Raw genomic sequence first — 21,388 nt, 5'->3', positions numbered from 1 at the left:
TTTAACTCTGCTTCAAGATGGCAAAGCCCATGAGCCAGTGTTTTCCAAACTGGGTGTAGGAACCCATGTTCTACTGAAGATGCTTGTTACAGAGAAGGCACTACAGTCCTGTTATCAGTGAAATAAAAACCCTTAGAGTCACAGTCCTAATGTGTATTTTACCAATCACTGAGTTCTATCAATTTAAAAATTTTATGAGAAACATAAGCATCTTAAAAATAACAGCAACTCAGAAGCAAAGAGAACCCATGAATTAAAATGACAATTGAAATGATATTGAAAAAAATCCCCTTCAAGGAAATATAAAACCAAGCCCCTCCACCACAGCGACTAACCTTCCAGAAGAGTCAAGCACAGGGCAGACACTGACAGCTGTCACAGACCCACCCACGTCCAGGACAGAGGAGCAGGGGCCAATGCTGTGTTCAATGCAGTCATCACCACAGTCACATTCACCCCAGACAACCACCTAACAGACAGGTCACATTAGTTAAAGTTTTCTTTTTGCAAGACTTCTAGCAATGTATTAGAATTCTGATGGTATGAATAGTGAAACACATTTCCTCTGGTGTTTAAAAAACTCAGCATTTATATTTGTGCTTGATGTTCCAGAACTTCAGAGCATTTCCAGAATCACAGACACAGTGCAGCAGACCCCAGTCTTTGAGACTTCAACTAAGTGTGTTGGTCTACAGATGGACTGTCCTGCCCAGGGATCGTGGAGGTGTCTAATATGTCTTTATACTCACAAATCAGTTCTGATCCAGTGAAATTCCACCAGTCATGTCGTTACTGAGAGGGCATAAACACTTCCCCGAGAAGTAACCACAAAATTTATGAAGACTTATCAATTCTCTAGCCCTTCATTCTGCATCTGAGAATGAACTCAGAGATCAGGAGGACTTAGCCTTGATGGTACCCCTCAAAAGAAATGGGGATTCCCTGGAAGCTCATGCCTAAGGGTGTATGAACAGTCACGAAGAAAAGGAAAGGGGAGTGAAATGAACAATAGTTGCAAATTGCAGGTCCAAAGCAAGATTCTGAGCAGCAAGCTCTGACCAAAAGTAGAAATATGTTTCTGAGAAGGTGCAATGAATGCTGCTTGGCAGCTCTGATACATGTGAGAGCTATGGCTGGATCATCTACTAAGTGTGTCTGTGGAGGGTAGAAGCAGCCCTGATTCCTCAGCATCCAGCATAGCACAGGCAAATAAACACCAGGGAAGAGAGGAACAGGCAAATGAACAGAAGTAGTGATCTGGAGAAAGATGCTTGAGTGGCTGATGCTGAAGTATTTAACGTGAGTGACATCATGTCCGTGCCAATTCTCTGCTTCAGTAATTTGTTTCATGTCTATGACTGTAGAGGGCAGGAGAGGAAAGAAAGCACTAAGCTGCTTCACCACTTCCAGTCTGTAGGAGTGCAGAAAAAGGAGAGGACAATTTAAAGATTAAAAAAAAAAAAAAAGGAAAGAATGGAGGCCAGGTGGAAATTTTCCAGAAGACAAAGGTAAAGGTCACATTCAAGAACATATAGCAGGGCTGGGACTGTGGCTCAGAGGTAGAGTGCTCGCCTAGCATGTGTGAGGCACTGGGTTCAATCCTCAGCACACATAAAAATAAAATAAAGACACTGTGTCCACCTATAACCAAAAAATAAATTATTAAAAAAAAAAAAAAGAACATATAGCTTGTTTTTTGTTTTTTCCAAGTTTGGGTCACATTCTGCCCCTCTTTTATCACTGAATAAAAGGACCATAATAATTCATTATAGAAAAATGTTTAGGTTCATGGAAGTATGAATCAGAAAAACTAAAAACTTTTTTCCACGTATGTTCCCTCCTTCCCTCTCCTGTGCCCCTAGTTTCTTAGACTTGATTCGTTCAATTTATTATTTTTCTCCCACTGGGGATATTTGATGAAGGTCAAGTGTCTGAAAGGTCTTCTTTTCATATTTTTGATATTCCAGAGCAAGTATTTACAGAATGCAACAAGTTTTTTTTTAAAGCTTTTATCATGTATGTATATAAAAAACACAAAATAATCTGATTTTTAAAAGTTGTATCAGAAAGGCAAGATTATGTGATTTTTTAAAAATTCAAACATACTTATAAAAATGTTATTTTACACTTCAAAGAATATTAGATTTTTTAAAAATTACCTTTTTGTCCCGACTCCCGGTGAAGAAATACTTGCTATCAGGACTCCAGTCACAAGACCAAATAATTCTACTGTGCACAGAAGTGATTTTGTTGGTGAATGCAAAGAGACTGAAAATTGGGTCTGAAAAAAATATGTAACCATCACTCACTCACAAAGCACAGAAAGCTGTTTTTGTTTTTGTTTTTTAAATTTTTAGAAAGTTCATGTTTAAGTACCAAATATATCATGCAATTCAGTAATCTATTTACATATTCTCACTTTTGGCCAGGCAACTGAGAGCTCAGCAGAAGGCTGTGGCATGCTGCTGTTTTTCGAGCAGGAGATGCTTTTATACTGACTAGTATTCTAGTGACTAACAACAAACTTCTTCCAAACAATAACTAAAAGTTCAATGTATGCCCATGGAAGAAGCCAGAAGCAATGCATCCTTACTCTGCAAGTAGCCAGATTTGCAAAAAAAAGATTAACGTTCTTGGCTGGGGATATAGCTCAGTTGGTAGAGTGCTTGCCTCACATGCATAAGGGGCTGGATTGAATCCCAGCATTAAAAAAAAAAAAAAAAAAAAAAGAATTAATGTTCTTAAAAAAGGAAGAGCTAAAAAAAACACTTTTCATGTAACGTTTAAATGTTAATGAAATTAGCCCTTATATGGACTAGACCTAAAACATGTAACTGCTCAGGAGGAGGGAAGGAGAGTAGATCTATTAATCTATAATCCACAAAGATACAAAAAATTAATACGTGTATTATTAATAACATTTTAACTTTAAAAAAAAAAAACACATGCTGCATGTGAGGAAATAAATCACTAGTGAGGCAAAAGAAAATATATACGCTTCTCAACTTACAAATGTATTATGTCCTGATGAAGCTACCTTAAACTGAAAAGATTGAGTTGAAAATGCATTTAATACACCCAACCTACCAAACATTATATCTTAGCAACACAATATGGTATAGAATGAGAGCTGTTTATCTTTGTAATCATGCAGCAGCTATCTGGTAGCTTGCTGCCACTGCCCAGCATCACACTCCATATGGCTAGCACAGGAAAAGATCAAAACTCAAAATTAAAAGTATGGGTTCTATCAAATGTAAAAATCACATAATGTAAAAAAATCACCTAAATCATTTGTGCACCATTGTAAAATCAAAAAACCCTACATCGAACCATGGTAAGTCAAGTACCAATTAGCTGTTTTAACCCATCCTATAAGCATGTCTTATATGTCTTGGATATTCTCTGAGATATAAGAAACTAAGAGACTAGAAGTATCACAAAATCAAGTTGTATGCAAGTCATATATCCATGGAAAATAATACGATTAAAAATACAAATACACTTTAACACCCTCTAAAATGAACCCCCCAAAGAAAACAGGGAATATTATAGGACACTGATGCAATGACACAAAGCTTTTATTATTATTATTATTATTCCTTTTCTTTTTAAAATCTATGCAAATCTTACAGTAATTGTGGGTAGGTGGGTTAAGATATTGCCCAGGGTCATGTAATTCACAGAAGCCTACCAAACCCCTCCTAACGATCAAAGTGGCAGGGAAGGGCAGGAAAAGGCCAAAGATAATGGTACCTCTAAGTTTCATAATTTAAAATATTATTATATTCATAAGACAGTTCATAAAGAAAACAGAAACCACTCAATTCCAAGTTTCTTAGAAGTACCTTCATTATTTCATTTCAATAAAATCTAAGCTCAGAATGTCATCTACCTGGTTTTGTGGCAGTAATCTATGACCACTTACAAAAATTAACTTTCTCCATACAGATTTTGTTTCTTTAACTGCAATGTCTGAACCCTGCCATCTGACTACAAAGTCCCAAAGAAGTAAGAATTTAGATATGACATGCAAAACCAGGTCTTCCTCAGTCATCTGAGAACTCACATTCATTAGACTCTGTCTTTGCCCTATTATCTATTTGTCTTAACCCAGTAGCTGCTTACCATGGATAAAATAGACATAACTGTTTTACTAATAGCATTCCCAATCACAACATGTTTTACCGAACTCAGGTGAGACTGTATCCTGTCTTTTCCACAATGACCAGGTTCGATCTCTGGAAACAGCTAATAAGAACTTGTCATTTGGTGAGAAGGCCATCTGCGTGACAGTCAAACTGTGGAAAACTAAATTCTGAACCTGCTTCCAAGAGGTAGTGTTCCAAAGAATGATAGCCGCATGTTCTTTCTTGGCTGCCTATAAAGAGATGAAACAATGAAGTTGTTTAAGCAGAAATAAACAAAAAAGAAAACATTTTTTAAAGTAACATATTGTTTTTATGAATATATTTTATGTACTTGGTTAAATGTGGAAAAAAAAAACAACTCTTAGCAGGTTAACAATGAAGGCTAATCTCTGGGAAAAAAGAGGGAAATTAGGATTAGAAAGAGAGGGAAATTAGAAAGAGAGGGAAATTAGGATTAGAAAGGTTAAACCAATGCTGTAATCATGTTTTAATTTGTTACAAGTAAAATAAATATATGTATTAACTTTGTAATTAACCATTTGGAGACTTCCACTTCTAATGAATATAGAGTAAGAAGGACTAGATTTACTTTTTTTTTGTACTGAAAATTGATCACAGGGGTGCTTAACCGCTGAGCCACATCCCAGCCCTTTTTTATATTATCTTATTTTGAGACAAGTTCTCACTGACTTGCTTAGGCCCTCACTAAGTTGCTGAGGCTGGCTTTGAACTCATGATTTTCCTGCCTCAGCCTCCTAAACCACTGGGATTACAGGTGTGCAGATTTACTCTTGGGTGAAAAAAAAAAAAAAGCTAGACAAAATACAGGAAATGACAGCATTCCAAAATAATAAATATTTGGCAACAAAGAACACTATCCCAGAGAGAGAAAATGAATCACAGAGAGGGGAAAAAACAAGGAGCATTATTGAATCATTCAACAACTACATCAGCCAAATATAACTGGAGTTTCCAAAAGCATGAGAACAAAAACACACATGAAAAGATAAGGGCTAAAAATTTCCCATACTTGATGAAAACAACAAACTTTCAGATCCATTAAGTTCAATAAAACCCAAGCATAAGACACATGAAGAAAATTATACCAACAATAACAAAATTATTTAAAACTAGCAACAAATATTAAACTATAAAAACAGCTGGAGGGGAAAAAAACATTATAAAACAAAGAAAAAATAAAGCAGACTTCTCATCAGAAACAACACAAGCCAAAAGAAAATGGTGCAACATCTTTACTGTATTGAAGAGAAAAAAACAACTCTAAACCAAGAATTCTTTATCCACCATTATTATCACTGAATACTAAAAGAGAAACAAGACTTTTCTGACAGCAGGAACACTAAAAAAATCAAAACAAAACAACCACAAAAAGCTGGGGGGAGGTGTGTGGAGAGGAGTTTTAAAGTCACAAATCACCAAGTGCAGAAATAAGAAAGGTAAGATGGGAGGGGAGGGGAGGGGGGATAGTAGGGGATAGGAAAGGTAGCAGAATACAACAGTCACTAATATGCCATTATGTAAAAATGAGAGTGTGTAACCGATGTGATTCTGCAATTTGTATTTGGGGTAAAAATGGGAGTTCATAACCCACTTGAGTCAAATGTATGAAAGATGATATATCATGAGCTTTGTAATGTTTTGAACAACCAATAAAAAAAAAAAAAGAAAAGCTAGTTCAAGAATAGAAATGCGCTAGACCTTCAGAGATGGTGAAAGGAAGTTTGAAATGAAGTAAGAGCACAGGTAAGAGAGGCTAATAGGAGATACGAATAAATAGTTACAGACAAAGACAAGAGATGCACCACAAAGTCGTGTGATTTGGGTGAGCAGTGAAGGAAAAGTTTGTTTCAAAAACAAAACTAAAAATGAACTTTTTAATGTATTCATTTCCATGTATCCAAGAAGCAATAAAGAATGCTATTTCACATGTAAAAAAAAAAAAAAAAAAAAAAGAAAGGTAACATTACTACAGATATTAAATGTATCATAAAGGAATAATATGAATAATCATGTCAGTAAATCTGACAACTCAGATGAAGGGACATATTTTCTGAAAGACATATACTACAAAAATGAACTCAAGAAAACTCGGAAAACCTAAATAGCCTTATTTATATCTATTAAAGGAATTACATATAGTTAAAAACCTTTTCATAAAAAACCAGAGTCAGCTGGATTTACCTGGGAATTCTATGAAAACTTTTTTTAAAAATGTATAACAGAAATTCTACAAAAACAATTTAAGATAAGTGTAGAGGAGACGCTTGCATGAGGCTAGCATTACTCTAAGACCAAAACTTGAAGAGACCATTATGATGAACAAAAACTGCAGAGCAATACCCCTCAAGAACTATTAAAAGTTATTGGGCTGGGGTTGTGGCTCAATGGTAGAGTGCTTGCCTAGCATGTGTGAGGCACTGGGTTCGATTCTCAGCACTGCATAATAATAAATGAATTAAATAAAGATCCATCAATAACTAAAAATATATATTGAAAAACTTAAAAAAAAGAACTATTAAAAGTTTTTAACAACTGTAATAAATTGAATCCAACAACATATAAAAAGACAAAACATTAAGAAGAAGTGGGGTTTGATTCTAGGAATACAAAATTATTTTATCATTTTATAAATCATTCAATGTAATTGATAAACAAAAAAAGAGATAGATGAAGGAAAAAAATTGACAAAATCTAGCATCCATTTCTAATAAAAACTTTCAGAAAACCAGAACTGCAGGGAATGTCTGCAACCAGATAAAAGCCATGAAAAAGCTACAGCAAACATCATTTTTAATGGACCAAGACTAAATGTTTTGTTCTTGATATGGAGACCAAGATTATGATCTCTGTGGTCACTGTTTCTATAAACTTTAAAACATTGATATAGAAAAGGAAGAAATAAAACTTTTTTCATTCATAAGCAACATAAGCATCTATGTGGAAAATCCTACCTTATCTAAAATAAAATTACTAGAAATAGTAATAAATAAACGAGTTCAACAAAGTTGTGGGACATAAGCTCAATATACAAAAAGCAACTATATTTCCACATATTATCAGCAATAATATAAAGTATATAAAAAAGAATATATCTGACAAAATATGTGCAAGACCTAACACTGAAAACTACAAATATTCCTTTTAAGATATTAACATGGTGAAACAGGGGAAACTTGGTAAGAGAAATATAAAGGCCTAAATAAACAAGAGGCTTATCTCATTCACATGTTAAAATACTAAATATTGAGCTGGGCATGGTGGAGCATGCCTGTAATCCCAATGGCTCAGGAGGCTAAGGTAGGAGGAGCACATGTTCAAAGTCAGCCTCAGAAACTTAATAAGGCCCTAAACAACTTAGCAAGACCCTGTCTCAAAATAAAGAATTAAAAATGCTGGGGATGTGGCTCAATGATTAAGCATCCCTGATCCAATCCTCAGTACAATAAATAAATAAATAAATAACTCTGTATTGTTAAAATTATCCCCAAATTCTTCCCAATAGATTCAATGCAATGCCCATCAAAATTCCTGCATTTTTTGTAGAAACTGTCAAACTGTTTTTGAAATGGAAATTAAAGGCCCTAGAATAACCAAAATAGAGTACAAAAAGAGTTAGAAGATGTACTATAAAAAAAAACAGCAGTCACTGAGAGAATTGGCATCACAACAACACAGATGTATGGAACTGAACAAAGCCTAGAAACAGGCCCTCATATGTAAATGGACAGGGGAAAAAAGCAGTACAGGGGCAAAGGGACAGTCTCCTTAGCAAATGATGCTGGACCAACTACATATTATATCAACAAAGAAAATCAACTTTAATCTGTACTCCATGCCAAATTGAAGAATTATTTTAAAATATCTCATTAGATTTAAATGTAAATTTAAAAACAATAAAGTTCTGAGAACAAAATGTAACAGAAAATCTTTATGAGCTTGGTTAGGCAAAGATTTCTTCAGTACATGACAAAGATTACCCAATAGAGAAAAAAATGATAAACTAGACTTCACGAAAACACAAGCTCTTCTGCTCTCTGAGTGACATCGTTAGGAAAATGAAAAGAAAAGCTACTAGGAAAACTTACCAATATAGTACATATCTGATAAAGTTATATCCAACATATATAAAAAACTTTTAAAACTCAGTAATACAAACAATCTAACAAAGAAATAGGCAGAAAATATGAAGAGATAGTTTACCAAAGGAGATAATATTGATGAGAAATCAGCACATGAAAAAATGATTAATATCAACAGTCATTAAAGAAATGCAAATTGCAGCCACACTGAACTATTATACACATACTAGAAAGGTTGAAGGTAAAAGGATTGGCTCTACCAAGAACAACTGGAAAGCCAATACACTGCTGGTGGGACTGTAAAATGTAAAACCACTTGGGAAAATGGTTTGGCATGTCTTAAAAATCAAAAATCAATAAATGGGCAAAGGAATTGAATAGACACTTTATAGAAGAACTACAATCAATCAACAAATACATGAAAAAATGTTCAACATCTCTAACAGTTACAGAAATGCAAATTAAAATTTCATCTCACTCCAGTCAGAATGGCAATTATCAAGAATACAAGCAACATGGGGCTGAGATTGTGACTCAGCGGTAGAGCACTTGCCTAGCACGTGTGAGGCCCTGGGTTCGATCCTCAGCACCACATAAAAATAAATAAATAAAATAAAGGTATTGTGTTCAACTACAACTAAAAAATAAATATTAAAAAAATACAAGCAACTATAAATATTGGCAAGGATGTGGGGGAAATGGTACACTCATACATTGCTGGTGGGACTGAAAATTGGTACAACAACTATGGAAAGCAGTATGGAAATTCTCAGAAAACTTGGAATGTTTTCAAAAGACTTTAAAATCAGAGCACAAAACGACTTAAAATCAGCACACTAGGGCTGGGGTTGTGGCTCAGTGGTTGAGCACTTGCCTGGTGTGTGTGAGGCACTGAGTTTGATCCTCAGCACCACATAAAAAATAAAAAATAAACAAATAAAAGTACTGTGTCCATCTACAACTAGAAAAATATTTTTAAAAAAAATCAGCACACTACAGTGACATGGCCACATCAATGTTGATAGCAGCTCAATTCACAATAGCTAAGCTGTGGAACCAACCTAGGTGCCCTTGAACAGATGAACAAATAAAGAAAATGTGATATATTTACACAATGGAATATTATTCAACCATAAAAAATGACTCTATGACATCTGTTGGAAAATGAATGGATCTGGAGACTACCATGCTAAATGAAATAAGCCAATCCCCTAAAACCAAAGGCCGAATATTCTCTCTGATATTCAGATGCTAGCACACAATAAGGCAGGGAAATAGAAGTTCAATGAATTAGACAAAGGGGAATAAAGGGAATAGGAACGGGAAAGACAGTAGAATGAGGCCAGGCACGTTGGCGCACACCTGTAATCCCAGTGGCTTGGGAAGCTGAGTCAGGAGGATCAACAGTTCAAAGCCAGCCTCAGCAATGGTGAGGCACTAAGCAACTCAGTGAGACCCTGTCTCTAAATAAAATACAAAATAGGGCTGGGGATGTGGCTCAGTGATTGAGTGCCCTGAGTTCAATCCCTGGTACCAAAAAAAAGACAGTAGAATGAATCATACATAATTTTCCTACATTCATTTATGACATCATGTACAACCACAAGAATCGGAAGTTAGGGCTGGGGTTGTGGCTCTGTGGTAGAGCATTTGCCTCACACGTGTGAGGCACTAGGTTCAATTCTCAGCCCCACATATGAAAACAATAAAGGTCTATCAACAATTTAAAAGAAAAAAGAATGGGAAGTTATACTCCATGTGTGTATAATATGTCAAATACATTCTACTGTTATGTATAACTAAAAAGAACAAAAAAATTAAAGTTAAAAAAAAGTTATGCCACAAATGCATAATATATGTAGGTAATGGATTATTTTATCATTCATTACTACCATAAAATATATCACGTCTATTACATAATTACTATACTACTCTAGTAACTTCATAGCCATGTCCTTTTATTACTATAAGGAGTTAAGTCATATGTGATGGGGCTGGGATATAGCTCAGCAGTAAAGCACCTGCCTAGCATGCATAATGCCCTTGATTCAATCCCTGGCAACACCCATCCCCTGCACATACACAAAATTATATGCAGATTTTCAATTGTGCACAGGAGTTAGCACCCTAGTCCCTGCATTCTTCAAGGGTAGACTCTAAAGAACAAAAATGTGTAGCTAAAATAGATTTAAAAAGTAACTGCAAGTTTTTAAAGGGACAGAAGGGAGAGAGAATTAGAGAAAGTAAGATTCAGGAAAAGCAGGCACCAGTGGCCTTTGACGTAGAGTTCTGCCTAAATTTCTACCAAACTTGCAAAAGCCTAATGACATAAATAACCTGTGACGAAGTAGAATCAAAAATAAAACTTCCTACCTTGCAAGCTGAAGCAAGCAGAGTCTTTGAATTGTTACAAGCAACACAAAATATTTCATAACCATGTCCATATCTAAAATTTAAAGACAAAATGAATAACCTCTGTATTAGTAAACATACCTAATCTCATGCTGCAACATTTTTAAAAATTAAAAGAATAACATCATTCTCCCAAGCAACACACATTTCTTTTAACAAACACTACATTTTTGTCTAGGTAAATACTTTGGGGAAAAAACAGGAAGACTGGAGAAAAATGACAAGTCCCTAAAGTAATAGAACTCATTCAAATAATCAGATTAAGATACAAGTTTTCACCTTCTGCCCTCAGACAATACAATAAACAATCAAGGAAATGTTATGATGGGGAACTATCAAGAACAAAAAAGACCAGTTAGCATAACAAAACTTAAAAAGGAAAAAAAAGTTATGCTTTTCTACTTTAAAACTTAGGACCAATAAAGCTACTAAATATCATAAACATCAATGTAAGCTGTGATTCTCACTTGTTTGAAGAGCTACTGAAAGTTCTGTAGAGCAGGAAGGAGAATGTGGGCAGGTTAGGAGAAAATCAAATTGTAGGGGGAAAAAATCCCCAAATTATGACAGAATCAAACCAGAGAGGTAACTATAATTTAACTTACAGTTTTTGAATTTCAGGCCACAAAGTGTTCTGCAGAAGATGATCCTCAGTGGGAGGTTCTACAATAAATTTGTAGTATTGCAATGATTTTTTTTCCTATTTTTAGCCAAATAAACTAAATTTTATAGCACCTGTTCAAGTCATCAGCAACAGGTACCATACATGTGTACTAGTGACTCTATTAAATCATCTTCTCATCATTTCTTACCAGTAAGTAGGGAGGGTTGAAAGGCCACCTGGTGATACTCAAAACCAGTGCTAGTTAACAGCTCCTCTTCATCAGAAGGCTGAGAAGTCATGTCTCCTAGGTTAAAGAAATACATCAGCACCATGAATGGAGTCACTGTCTTTATATCTCTTATACTGTCTCAATACTAATGTTGCCCATAAGAAAGCAGTGGCACCTCAAGGTGGTGTATTTCAAAGCTATGGCCACGTGATTCCAAAGCCAAAGGTACACTCCAGTTTTTTTCCAAATAAGCTCTTGAAAACATTAGTCAATTCCATTAAGATTCCTTCCATTTTCTTTGACCTAGTTAACTTTTTGAACTACACAACAGATTCTCAAGTTTCCTATGTTCCTATCTGTGACTATAGTGCTCTGTGAAAGACTGAAAGCTATTCCTATTTTCAGTGGTCTTCATTCATACACTTATCACAAAAATCTGATGAGAGAAGATAGATGTGTTGACTGTGATTTAAAAAAAAAAAATCAGCTGCAGCAGTCATTAGGTACATTCCATACAAGCGTGTAACTAGGTTTTAGGTACCACTAGAGGTTGAATAATTTGAGACCAGAGCCTTACCCTGGAACACAGCTTTATTTGATAATCCTAATGCAGGAACAGTAGCTCCTTCAGGAAGATCACTGTCTTGCTGGAATAAGAAATAGGATAATGTAAGTTTTAAACACTAAAAGCCACTGGTTTTCTCAGGCATTAGAATAATACCATGATCACAAGGCTGAGAAATCATTTCAAGACCAGCTAGTGTGAACGCCTGCCCACTCTTCTACTTCTTGAAGCAAGAATTGCAATTCAAGCAATAACTCTCCAACATACACCCTAACCCAATCCATAAAGCCAGCTTCTTCTCTTCCACATAAAACCCTTACAGCTCAGTGGGTTTCAGGGTCTGACAAGAAATGCAGCAGGGTAAAAATGGACGGATGGCCAGAGCTCCACCTCCAAAGAAAGCCTCAAAGGCACATCCTTGATGATACCCAATCCTAGAAAGAGACAGTCACAGTATTTTCTTTCTTTCTTTTAACATTTATTTTTTAGTTGCAGATGGACACAACACCTTTGTTTTATTTATTTATTTTTATGTGGTGCTGAGGATCGAACCCAGGGCCTCACACAGGCTAGGCAAGTGCTCTACCACTGAGCCACAACCCCAGCCCCCACAGTATTTTCAAAAACATATTTAAGTAATTGAAACCTACTTTAAAACTTAATAAGAATGTCATTTGATGAGGCAGTACTCTGCCTAGATTCCACGATTTAAAAGCAATCAAGTTATTACATACGAAAAAACATACTAATCATTGAAACTGGCCCATGACCATGTTAAAGAATTTCTTACAATTTAAACTTTAATACAGGAGCTGGAACTAGACAAACTTGAGCGATATGAATTTAAACCACCGTCAAAAACAACTACATGGAACACGAGGAACTGCATGCTTAACTCAAAACTCAAGAGAAATAGCATAGCATGGGAAGAATAATAACAAGCTTTCCCATATGCCTATCCCAACACTTAGTATGGAAGTAAAACCTAAAAGAGATCAAGAGACATTCCAATCTACACAATTCCTGTGTTTTATTTATTTATTTTGTTATCTGGGACTGAACCCTGGGGTGGTGCTTAACCACTGAATCACATCCTCAGCCCTTTTTTATTTTGAGACAGGATTACTCCAAGTTGTTTAGGGTCTTGCTAACTTGCTGAGTCTGGCTTGAACTTACAATCCTTCTTCCTCAGCCTCCTGGGCTGCTGAGATTACAGGTTATCTGCCACCATGCCTGTCAGGGATTCCTGTATTTTAGGAATTGAATGTATATCTAGGACTAAGGCTTTCATGGAATTCCATGAAACTCTGTTTCAATCCCTGAAACTAAAGAGATCCTAAAACTACTAACTATCCCTCTATCCCCAAATGTTAGCACTATATAGGAATCACAATCAAGACCTCCCTTTGGATCTCATTCATGACGCCCATTATTATTAGAAATGGGCAGAACAAAATCATAAAACCTCTTTACATAATTAAGAAATGCTGTGGCACAATGCACTGAGTATTCCAGGGCATTTCATTTCAAATGATTCTCACTTTCTTCTCCAGTCTTACCTGGGTCAGTGCTGGTTTCTGTGCCTTCAATCTCTGGGCTCCCAGAAAATTCTCCTTGTTCCAAAATACTTGTTCACCACATTCTTTGTGAAGGGGCTTCCAATGGCACTCCACAGTCTGAAGTGTGCCTGCCTCCCAAAATCCTCCCTGATCTGACTTCTCCCACTTTTGCATTTCCCTCTTCATTCCAACAAACACCCCAAAAACTCTGGCTACCTCTCTCCTTCCTTCTGCCTATAAAACTGTACTTACCCTTTTGAGCGCAGAACCAAACCTGGGACCCAGTTCTAGGAAAAGGACTGTAAGATCCACATTTCTGTGTAATGTAACTATCTTCCTACTTAATTTCTCTTCCTTCAAAATTACTTTGTGATTTTTATAACCCATGTATTTTTATAAGTAGATAAAATCTTTAGTAAGAGGGGTGTAAATGAACAAAACAAAAACTTATTCTTTCAAAACCCAAATGAAGTCTCATTAAACATGCTGTCATTACTCCAATGCAGTGACCTGTTCCTTCTATGAAACTTAACTTTTATACCATGAGCTTTAGCAGTTAATGGTCTCATCTAATAATTACAGGTATGTTATGTTAGTCAGACTGCCCCCTTACTGCGACCTTACAAGCAAGATGATAATTTCTCATCTTGTATAGTTTATCATAGGTAGCTAGCACAGTGACAATACATAATATCCATGTCTCAAATGAACATCATATTGCCACTTTACAGGGTTTTGAGCTCATTTGTTACACAATTTTCTGGTTTTAATATTTAAACCATCATACACCACAGTGCACACAAACATATGTCAAACCAATAATAAGTGATATGGCTTCTTTTCTTTTCTATATACTCCATTTACAGCCCAAAGCAAAAAATATTTAGAATTTAAAATTAAGTGACTAGGTTTAAATGAAACCTTTAGAAGAATACTCACATCACAAAGCACATGACTCAGTGAATGTCCTGAAATGGCACAAAAATTTTCCACAAAATTCCGAGGTGCAGAAAAAACTCGAAGAACCTTTTCATCTGCTCCAGATACAAACTGAAACCGATTAATCATTGCCAAACATTTCAGGTCATATCCATGTATCTGAGGCCTTGCAATTTCATGCCAAGTCACCTGGGTATTAAAACAGAATAAATGAAAATGGCCATATGTTTCAAAAATCTATTCTTTTCAACAAGCAAAATATCAGATGCAAAACTATAGAAATATGACCATGGGGCAGACTCAAGCAAAAATAAACAACTAAGCAGTCCTAGTAGCACATCAACAAGAGCCACAGTAAAGCGTTCCCAATCATTTGACTTGTATTTTCAACTGACTACAGATGATGCTCCAAATGATCGATTGTGTTACTGTGGCAGCAAGACCACTGGCAAACCTTACTAGCTCTCATGACCTGACTCCTATTCAGTACCATGAATTTTTGTCAGAAATAAAGGGTGGAAATCAAAGAAGACCTTAGAAGATGGAAAGATCTACCTTGCTCTTGGATAGGCAGAATTCATATTCGTCAAAATGACCATACTACCAAAAGCATTATACAGATTTAATGCAATTCCAATCAAAATCCCAATGGTATTCCTCATAGAAATAGAAAAAGCAGTCCAGGAAATTCATTTAGAAAAGTAAAGAGACCCAGATAGCTAAAGCAATCCTTAGCAACAAGACTGAAGCAGGTGGCATAACTATACCAGACCTTAAACTATACTATAGAGCAATAGTAACAGAAACAGTATGATATTGGCACCAAAATAGATTGGTAGACCAATGGTATAAAATAGAGGACACAGAGATTAACCCACATAATCACAGTTATCTTATATTAGACAAATTGCCAAAAACATGCATTGGAGAAAAGACAGCCTCTTTAACAAATGGTGCTAAGAAAACTAGAACTCCGTTAAACAAAATGAAATTAAACCGCTATCTCTCAACATGCACAAAACTCAACTCAAAGTGGATCAAGGACCTAGGAATTAAACCAGAGACTTTGTGTCTAATAGAAGAAAAAGTAGGCCCAAATCTCCACCGTGTCGGATTAGGTCCCAACTTCCTTAATATGACTCCTATAGCACAAAAATTAAAATCAATAATTAATAAATGAAATGCATTCAAACCCAAAAGCTTCTTCTCAGCAAAAGAAACAATCAGTGAGGTGAATAGAGAGCCTACAGCATGAAAGCAAATTTTTACCACTTGCACATCAGATAGAGCACTAATCTCTAGGGTATATAAAGAACTCAAAAAGCTAAACACCAAAAAAACAAATAACCCAATCAATAATGGGCAAAGGAACTGAACGACACTTCTCAGAAGGTAATATATAAAACATTAGAATAAATAAAAAATTTTTTAAAAAAGAAATAAAGGGTGAAGATTCTTTCACACATAGAAGTTCAGGGTTTGTTAGTGGTAAAATTTTCCTGTGACTGTTTGAACTCATGGTCAAGACGAAGAATTTTCTTGAACAAGAGCTACCCTCAGGCTAGGGATATAGCTCAGTAGTACAGCATTTGCTTAGCATGTGTGAGACCCTATATTCAATCCCCCCAGAATTGCCAAAGTAAAAGAAAAAAAGGCTACCCCCAACCTCAACCACTACTATCTAACACCAGATGACTTCAGAAATTATTTTTTACTATAGATTTAACAATGCTTCCTAATGAGTTAAACCTATAAGACATAGAACTTTTATGTGAAATTGAAGCAAAATACATTTTAACAACCAACACTTGAATTATTGTTTGAATTACAAAAAGGAGACAAATATTTAAGTTTTTAAGAATATGCCAAACAAATTTCCAGAGTGGCGGGATCATTTTGCTTTCCCATCAGCAAAGTACGAAAGTTATAGTCACTCTACATTTTTACAAGCAGCTGTTAATGTCACTCTTTTTTAGTTCAGCTTAAGAATATATAATGATATCTCATCATGGTTTTAATTTGCACTTTTCTAATAGCTAACAATGTTGTCCCATTTTTCACTTACTTGTGGAAGTTTTTTAATGTGGTTAGTCAAGTAGTAAGATATTTTACCTGTGATTGGTCTTTTCTCTTCCATGGAGCAAAAAGTCGAGTTGTCTGATCAGTACCAACAGTGATGATAAATTCTCCTTCTGGATCCCACATTAGGTCTTGGACACCATCAAAGTGTCCTGAAATGACAATTTCTGGACTCCACTCTCTCTGCAATAAAAGTACTCATGACACATATCAAAATAACCAAAGGCCACCACCATTCAAAGTAAAGCACTCATGTCTGGCAACAGGAAAGATGGAAACCCCCGAGCAAATTGAAAAGCTAAATATATAAGACAGGATCATAAAATAATAGCATCAGGGGCTGGGACTATAGCTCAGTTGGTAGAGTGTTTGCTTGGTATGCACAAGGCCCTGGGTTCAATCTCCAGCACACACACACACACACACACACCAAAAAAAAAAAAAATCCCCACAAAATAATAGCATCTCTTTTCTAATCAACCATATTAATTAAACATTCAAATACGTGTTGTACCCTCTGAAACAATTATCTTGGGAAATTTCCCTCCATTCATCTTTCACTGAATGTCTCCTAGCAACACAATCGACTTCATCTTTCTGTGCCTGAAGATATTACAAAAATGGCAGCTATCTCATAGAAACATTAACAGCATTGATTAAGGGGCCGGGGTTATGGCTCAGTGGTAGAGCGCGTGCCTGGCATGCGTGAGGCACTGGGTTCAATCCCCGGCACCACATACAAAATAAATAAATATAATAAAGGTATTGTGTCCATCTATAACTAAAAAATTTTTAAAAAAAGGATTGATTAAATGAGCAAAATGTGTAGAACAATGTAAAGCATGCAAAACAATGCTGCGTGTACAGATACTCTGCTTTTGTTAAACTTAACAATGAAAGAAAAAATATTATATAAAATAACATTCTGAGTGTGGCTTGCTTTATAAAGTAAAAGGAGTTATAGATTTAAAGTAAAAGGAGTTATAGATTTAAAGGACAGAAATAGACAGAATCAAACCTATTAGATTCACTTACTGAGCAACAACCATGTAATAAATACCAATAGGAAAATACAGAAAATGTCATATGCATGGTCCAGAGTCTCTTTTTACATAACCTTGAACAGTAATAATATCCAGAATATGTAAAGAATTCAAAAAACAAAACACCAAGAAACCCAAATAACCCAACTAATAAACAGGCAAAAGAACATTTCTCAAAATAAGAAATACAAAACAACCAACAAATGTATGAAAAATGTTCAACATCTCTGGCAATCAGAGAAATGCAAATCAAAACTACATTAAGATTTCACCTCATTCCATTAAATGGCAATCATCAAGAATACAAAAAATAAAAAATGTAAGCAAAGATATGGAAAAGGTAAATTCATACATTGTTGGTGGGACTGCAAATTAGTATAACCACTTTGTAAAGCAGTATTGAGATTACTCAATACTGCTAAGAGACTAAGAAAAGAACCACCATATGACCCAGCTACCTGATTCCTTGGTATTTACCCAAAAGAACTAAAACCAGCATATTACATCAGGACATGGTAATGCACACCTGTGATCCCAGCGACTCAGAAGGCTGAAGCAAGAGGATCGTGAGTTCAAAGTCAACCTAAGCAACTTAGTGAGGCCCTAAGCAACTCAACAACATCCTGTCTGTCTTAAATAAAACATAAAAAAGGATGGGGATGTGGCTCAGTGATTTACCCCTGGGTTCAATCCCTGGTACAAAAAAAAAAAAAAAAAGCATATTACAGTGACATAGCCACATCAATGTTTATAGCAGGACAATTCAACAACAGCTAAGTTATGAAACCAGCCCAGGTGCCCATCAACAATGAGTAGATAAAGGAAATGTGGTATGTGTACACTATGGAATTTTACTCAGTCATAAAAAAATAATGAAATTATGGCATCTGCTGGTAAATGAACATAACTGGAGAACATTATGCTAAGTTAAATAGGCCAGACTCAGAAAAATCAAGGGTCAAATGTTTTCTCTCATATGTTGAAGCTAGAGCAAAGTATAGGGAGATAAGGGGGATCCCATGAACATAGAGGGTAGATCAGTGGCGTCGAGGAAGGAGACTGAAGGGGAGGGAGGAGGGCCAGGAAGAGGGAGGAGGGCCAGGAAAAGGGAGGAGTTGTGGAACGAAAGTGACAAAATCACACTAATATGAATATACCACACTGAGTTCCACATGTAGGTATATCTATAAAGCATCAATTAAAATAATAATAAATAAATAGAAGAGACCAGCAGAATAGATGCAAGGGGAACAGTGGTAGGGAAAGAAAGAAGGGAAAGAGAAAGCACTATGGACTAAAATGGAGCAAATCATATTCCATACATGTATCACTATGTTAAAATGAACTCCACTATTACGTATAACTATAAGGTACTATAAAAATTCAAAATTTTTAGGGGCTGGTGTTGCAGCTCAGTAGTAGAGCACTTGCCTAGCATGTGTAGACACTAGGTTTGATCCTCAGGACCACATAAAAATAAATAAATAAATAAAGATATTGTGTCCATCTATAACTAAAAAATGTTTTAGTTAAAAATTTCTGTTAGAGGAAAATGAAATTTGTATCAATAACTGGCAGGTCATTCAAAGCCAAATCTGATGAATATAATCAGTAATCTGGTATTAAAAAAAGTGAAAGAAAAAAATATTAATTTCTTCTATGACATAGAATCAGGTTCTAATGTTAACACTAATATGAGTTTAAAAGTTCTGAGTGATGGGGCTGGGGCTGTAGCTCAGTGGTAGAGCACTTGCCTCTCAGGTGTGAGACCCTGGGTTTGATCCTCAGCACCACATAAAAATAAATAAGAAAATAAATAAAGATATTGTGCCTATTACAACTAAAAAAAAATAAAATAAAATAAAAAAGTTCTGAGCAATGGACAGCTCTTTTAGACTAATAGCATAGTTTTCCACAGTAACAATCCTAAAGGGCAGTATTTATTTGCTTTTAAAAAATCACCCACCAAGCTGGGTGTGATGACACATGCCTGTAATCCCAGGGACTAAGAAAGGATCACAAGTTTGAGGCCAGCCTCAGCAACTTGTGAAGCCCTAAGCAAGAGAGGTATATGCCTGGAATCTCAGCTACTCAGGAGGCTGTGGCAGGAGGACTGCCAAGTTTGAGGCCAATCTCAACAATTGTGAGGCCCTAAGCAACCTAGCAACACTCTGTCTCAAAAAATAAAAAGTGGAGCTGGGGTTGTGGCTCAGTGGTAGAGCACTTGCCTTGTATGTGAGGCACTGGGTTCAATTCTCAGCACCACATATAAATAAATGAATAAAATAAAATAAAGGTTCATTAACAACTAAAAAAAAGATTTAAAAAAAGGGGGGTTGGGGATGTGGCCCAGTAGTTAGGCACCTCTGGGTTCAATCCCCAGTGCCAAAGATAAAAATAAAAAGGGCTAAGGATATAGCTCAGTACTAGAGTACTCCTCGATTCAATCCCTAGTACTAAAAACAACAACAAAAAAACACCCTTGATTGTAACAAATGTACAACTCTGGTTTGGGGTATTGGTATAGGGGGAAGCTGTGCTGGGGTGAAGATACAGAGAACTCTGAATTTTCTGTTCAATTTTGCTACTAACCTAAAATTGCTCTAAAAAACAAAGCCCATTTCCAGGGTAGGGTTGTGGCTTAATGATAGAGTATTTGCCTAGCATATGTGAAGTAGTGGGCTCAATTCTCAGCATTGCATATAAAGAAATGAACATTATAAAGATCCATCAACATCTTAAAAAAAAATCTTTTTTAAGAGAGAGAGAGAGAGAGAATTTTTTAATATTTATTTATTTTTTTAGTTTCCGGGGGACACAACATCTTTATTTGTATGTGGTGCTAAGGATCTAACCCAGGCTGCACACATGCCAGGCGAGCGTGCTACCGCTTGAGCCACATCCCCAGCCCTAAAAAAAAAATATTAAAAAAAAAAAAAGAAGCCCATTGGAAAAACAAATCACTCTTAACATTTGATGAGTCAAATTGTAAAGCACAGGTACAGTGAGAATCTATCTTCTGGCTTGTGTCTCTCCTTACTCATCTAATGCTTTTAATTCTATGACAGCCCTCAAAGACCAGCTGAGTTAAGGAAACAAAATTTATCTTAAAAAACATTTTCTACCTTAATAGTGTCATAATTGTTCATCAATCTTAAAGGTCAACTCCAAATGGAGAATGTAAGAAAAAGAGTAGATTCTCCCTATGAACTAAGAAATCAAAACCTCATAGGTGACACAACTATTTCAAGTCCACAAACTAAAAGTTATACAAATGTATGAATTTCTACTTTATAAAAGAAACCATTAGATACATATTCAGAATACACTGTAACATTTAGCTTAATGTTCTTATTTGTTTATTTAATTTAAAATATACTTATATAGTATCCATATATAGCAGCCCTATTTTTCATTTATAAAACAAGAAAAATTTGATGGGGGCAATGCTGGGGATTGAACACAGGGCCTTGCACATGCTAGGCAAATGTTCTACCAATGTGCCACAACCCCAGAATTCATTCAATTCTTCAATGCTGCTGTACTCTTCTTAGAAAAGCATGAGTTTCTTACCTACTATAAACACAGTATAATGTCTACAGAAATAAGTGATGTCAACTTAAAGGCCTCTCCTATGCTTCTGTACAGTGTTATAAGTAAAACACTATTTAGCTAGGTTGAATATTCACTCGATGTGATTAGAATTG

The 21,388-nt window shown here is 35.6% G+C and overlaps 1 protein-coding gene across 2 annotated transcripts in view; it reads right to left on the bottom strand.

The window, feature by feature from the left end:
• Positions 1 to 21,388, bottom strand: part of Elp2 (elongator acetyltransferase complex subunit 2) — a 49,585-nt gene that overhangs the window by 6,308 nt on the left and 21,889 nt on the right. For both annotated transcript variants that reach the window (XM_046428343.2, XM_046428341.2), the window contains 9 exons: positions 16,672 to 16,821; positions 14,560 to 14,748; positions 12,074 to 12,143; positions 11,476 to 11,571; positions 11,269 to 11,326; positions 10,625 to 10,697; positions 4,189 to 4,381; positions 2,160 to 2,281; positions 336 to 469 (listed from right to left, as the gene is read on the bottom strand). In XM_046428343.2, the coding sequence (XP_046284299.1) occupies positions 336 to 469; positions 2,160 to 2,281; positions 4,189 to 4,381; positions 10,625 to 10,697; positions 11,269 to 11,326; positions 11,476 to 11,571; positions 12,074 to 12,143; positions 14,560 to 14,748; positions 16,672 to 16,821 (1,085 nt within the window). The remainder of the gene's footprint in view (positions 1 to 335; positions 470 to 2,159; positions 2,282 to 4,188; positions 4,382 to 10,624; positions 10,698 to 11,268; positions 11,327 to 11,475; positions 11,572 to 12,073; positions 12,144 to 14,559; positions 14,749 to 16,671; positions 16,822 to 21,388) is intronic.

The sequence above is a fragment of the Marmota monax genome, unplaced genomic scaffold, assembly GCF_021218885.2.
Source record: "Marmota monax isolate L192 unplaced genomic scaffold, Marmota_monax_Labrador192_F-V1.1 WCK01_AAM20220418_F8-fsc00031, whole genome shotgun sequence".
NCBI lineage: Eukaryota > Metazoa > Chordata > Mammalia > Rodentia > Sciuridae > Marmota > Marmota monax.
Note: the sequence above shows the minus strand (reverse complement) of the source record. Positions and strands in the feature narration are given on the sequence as shown.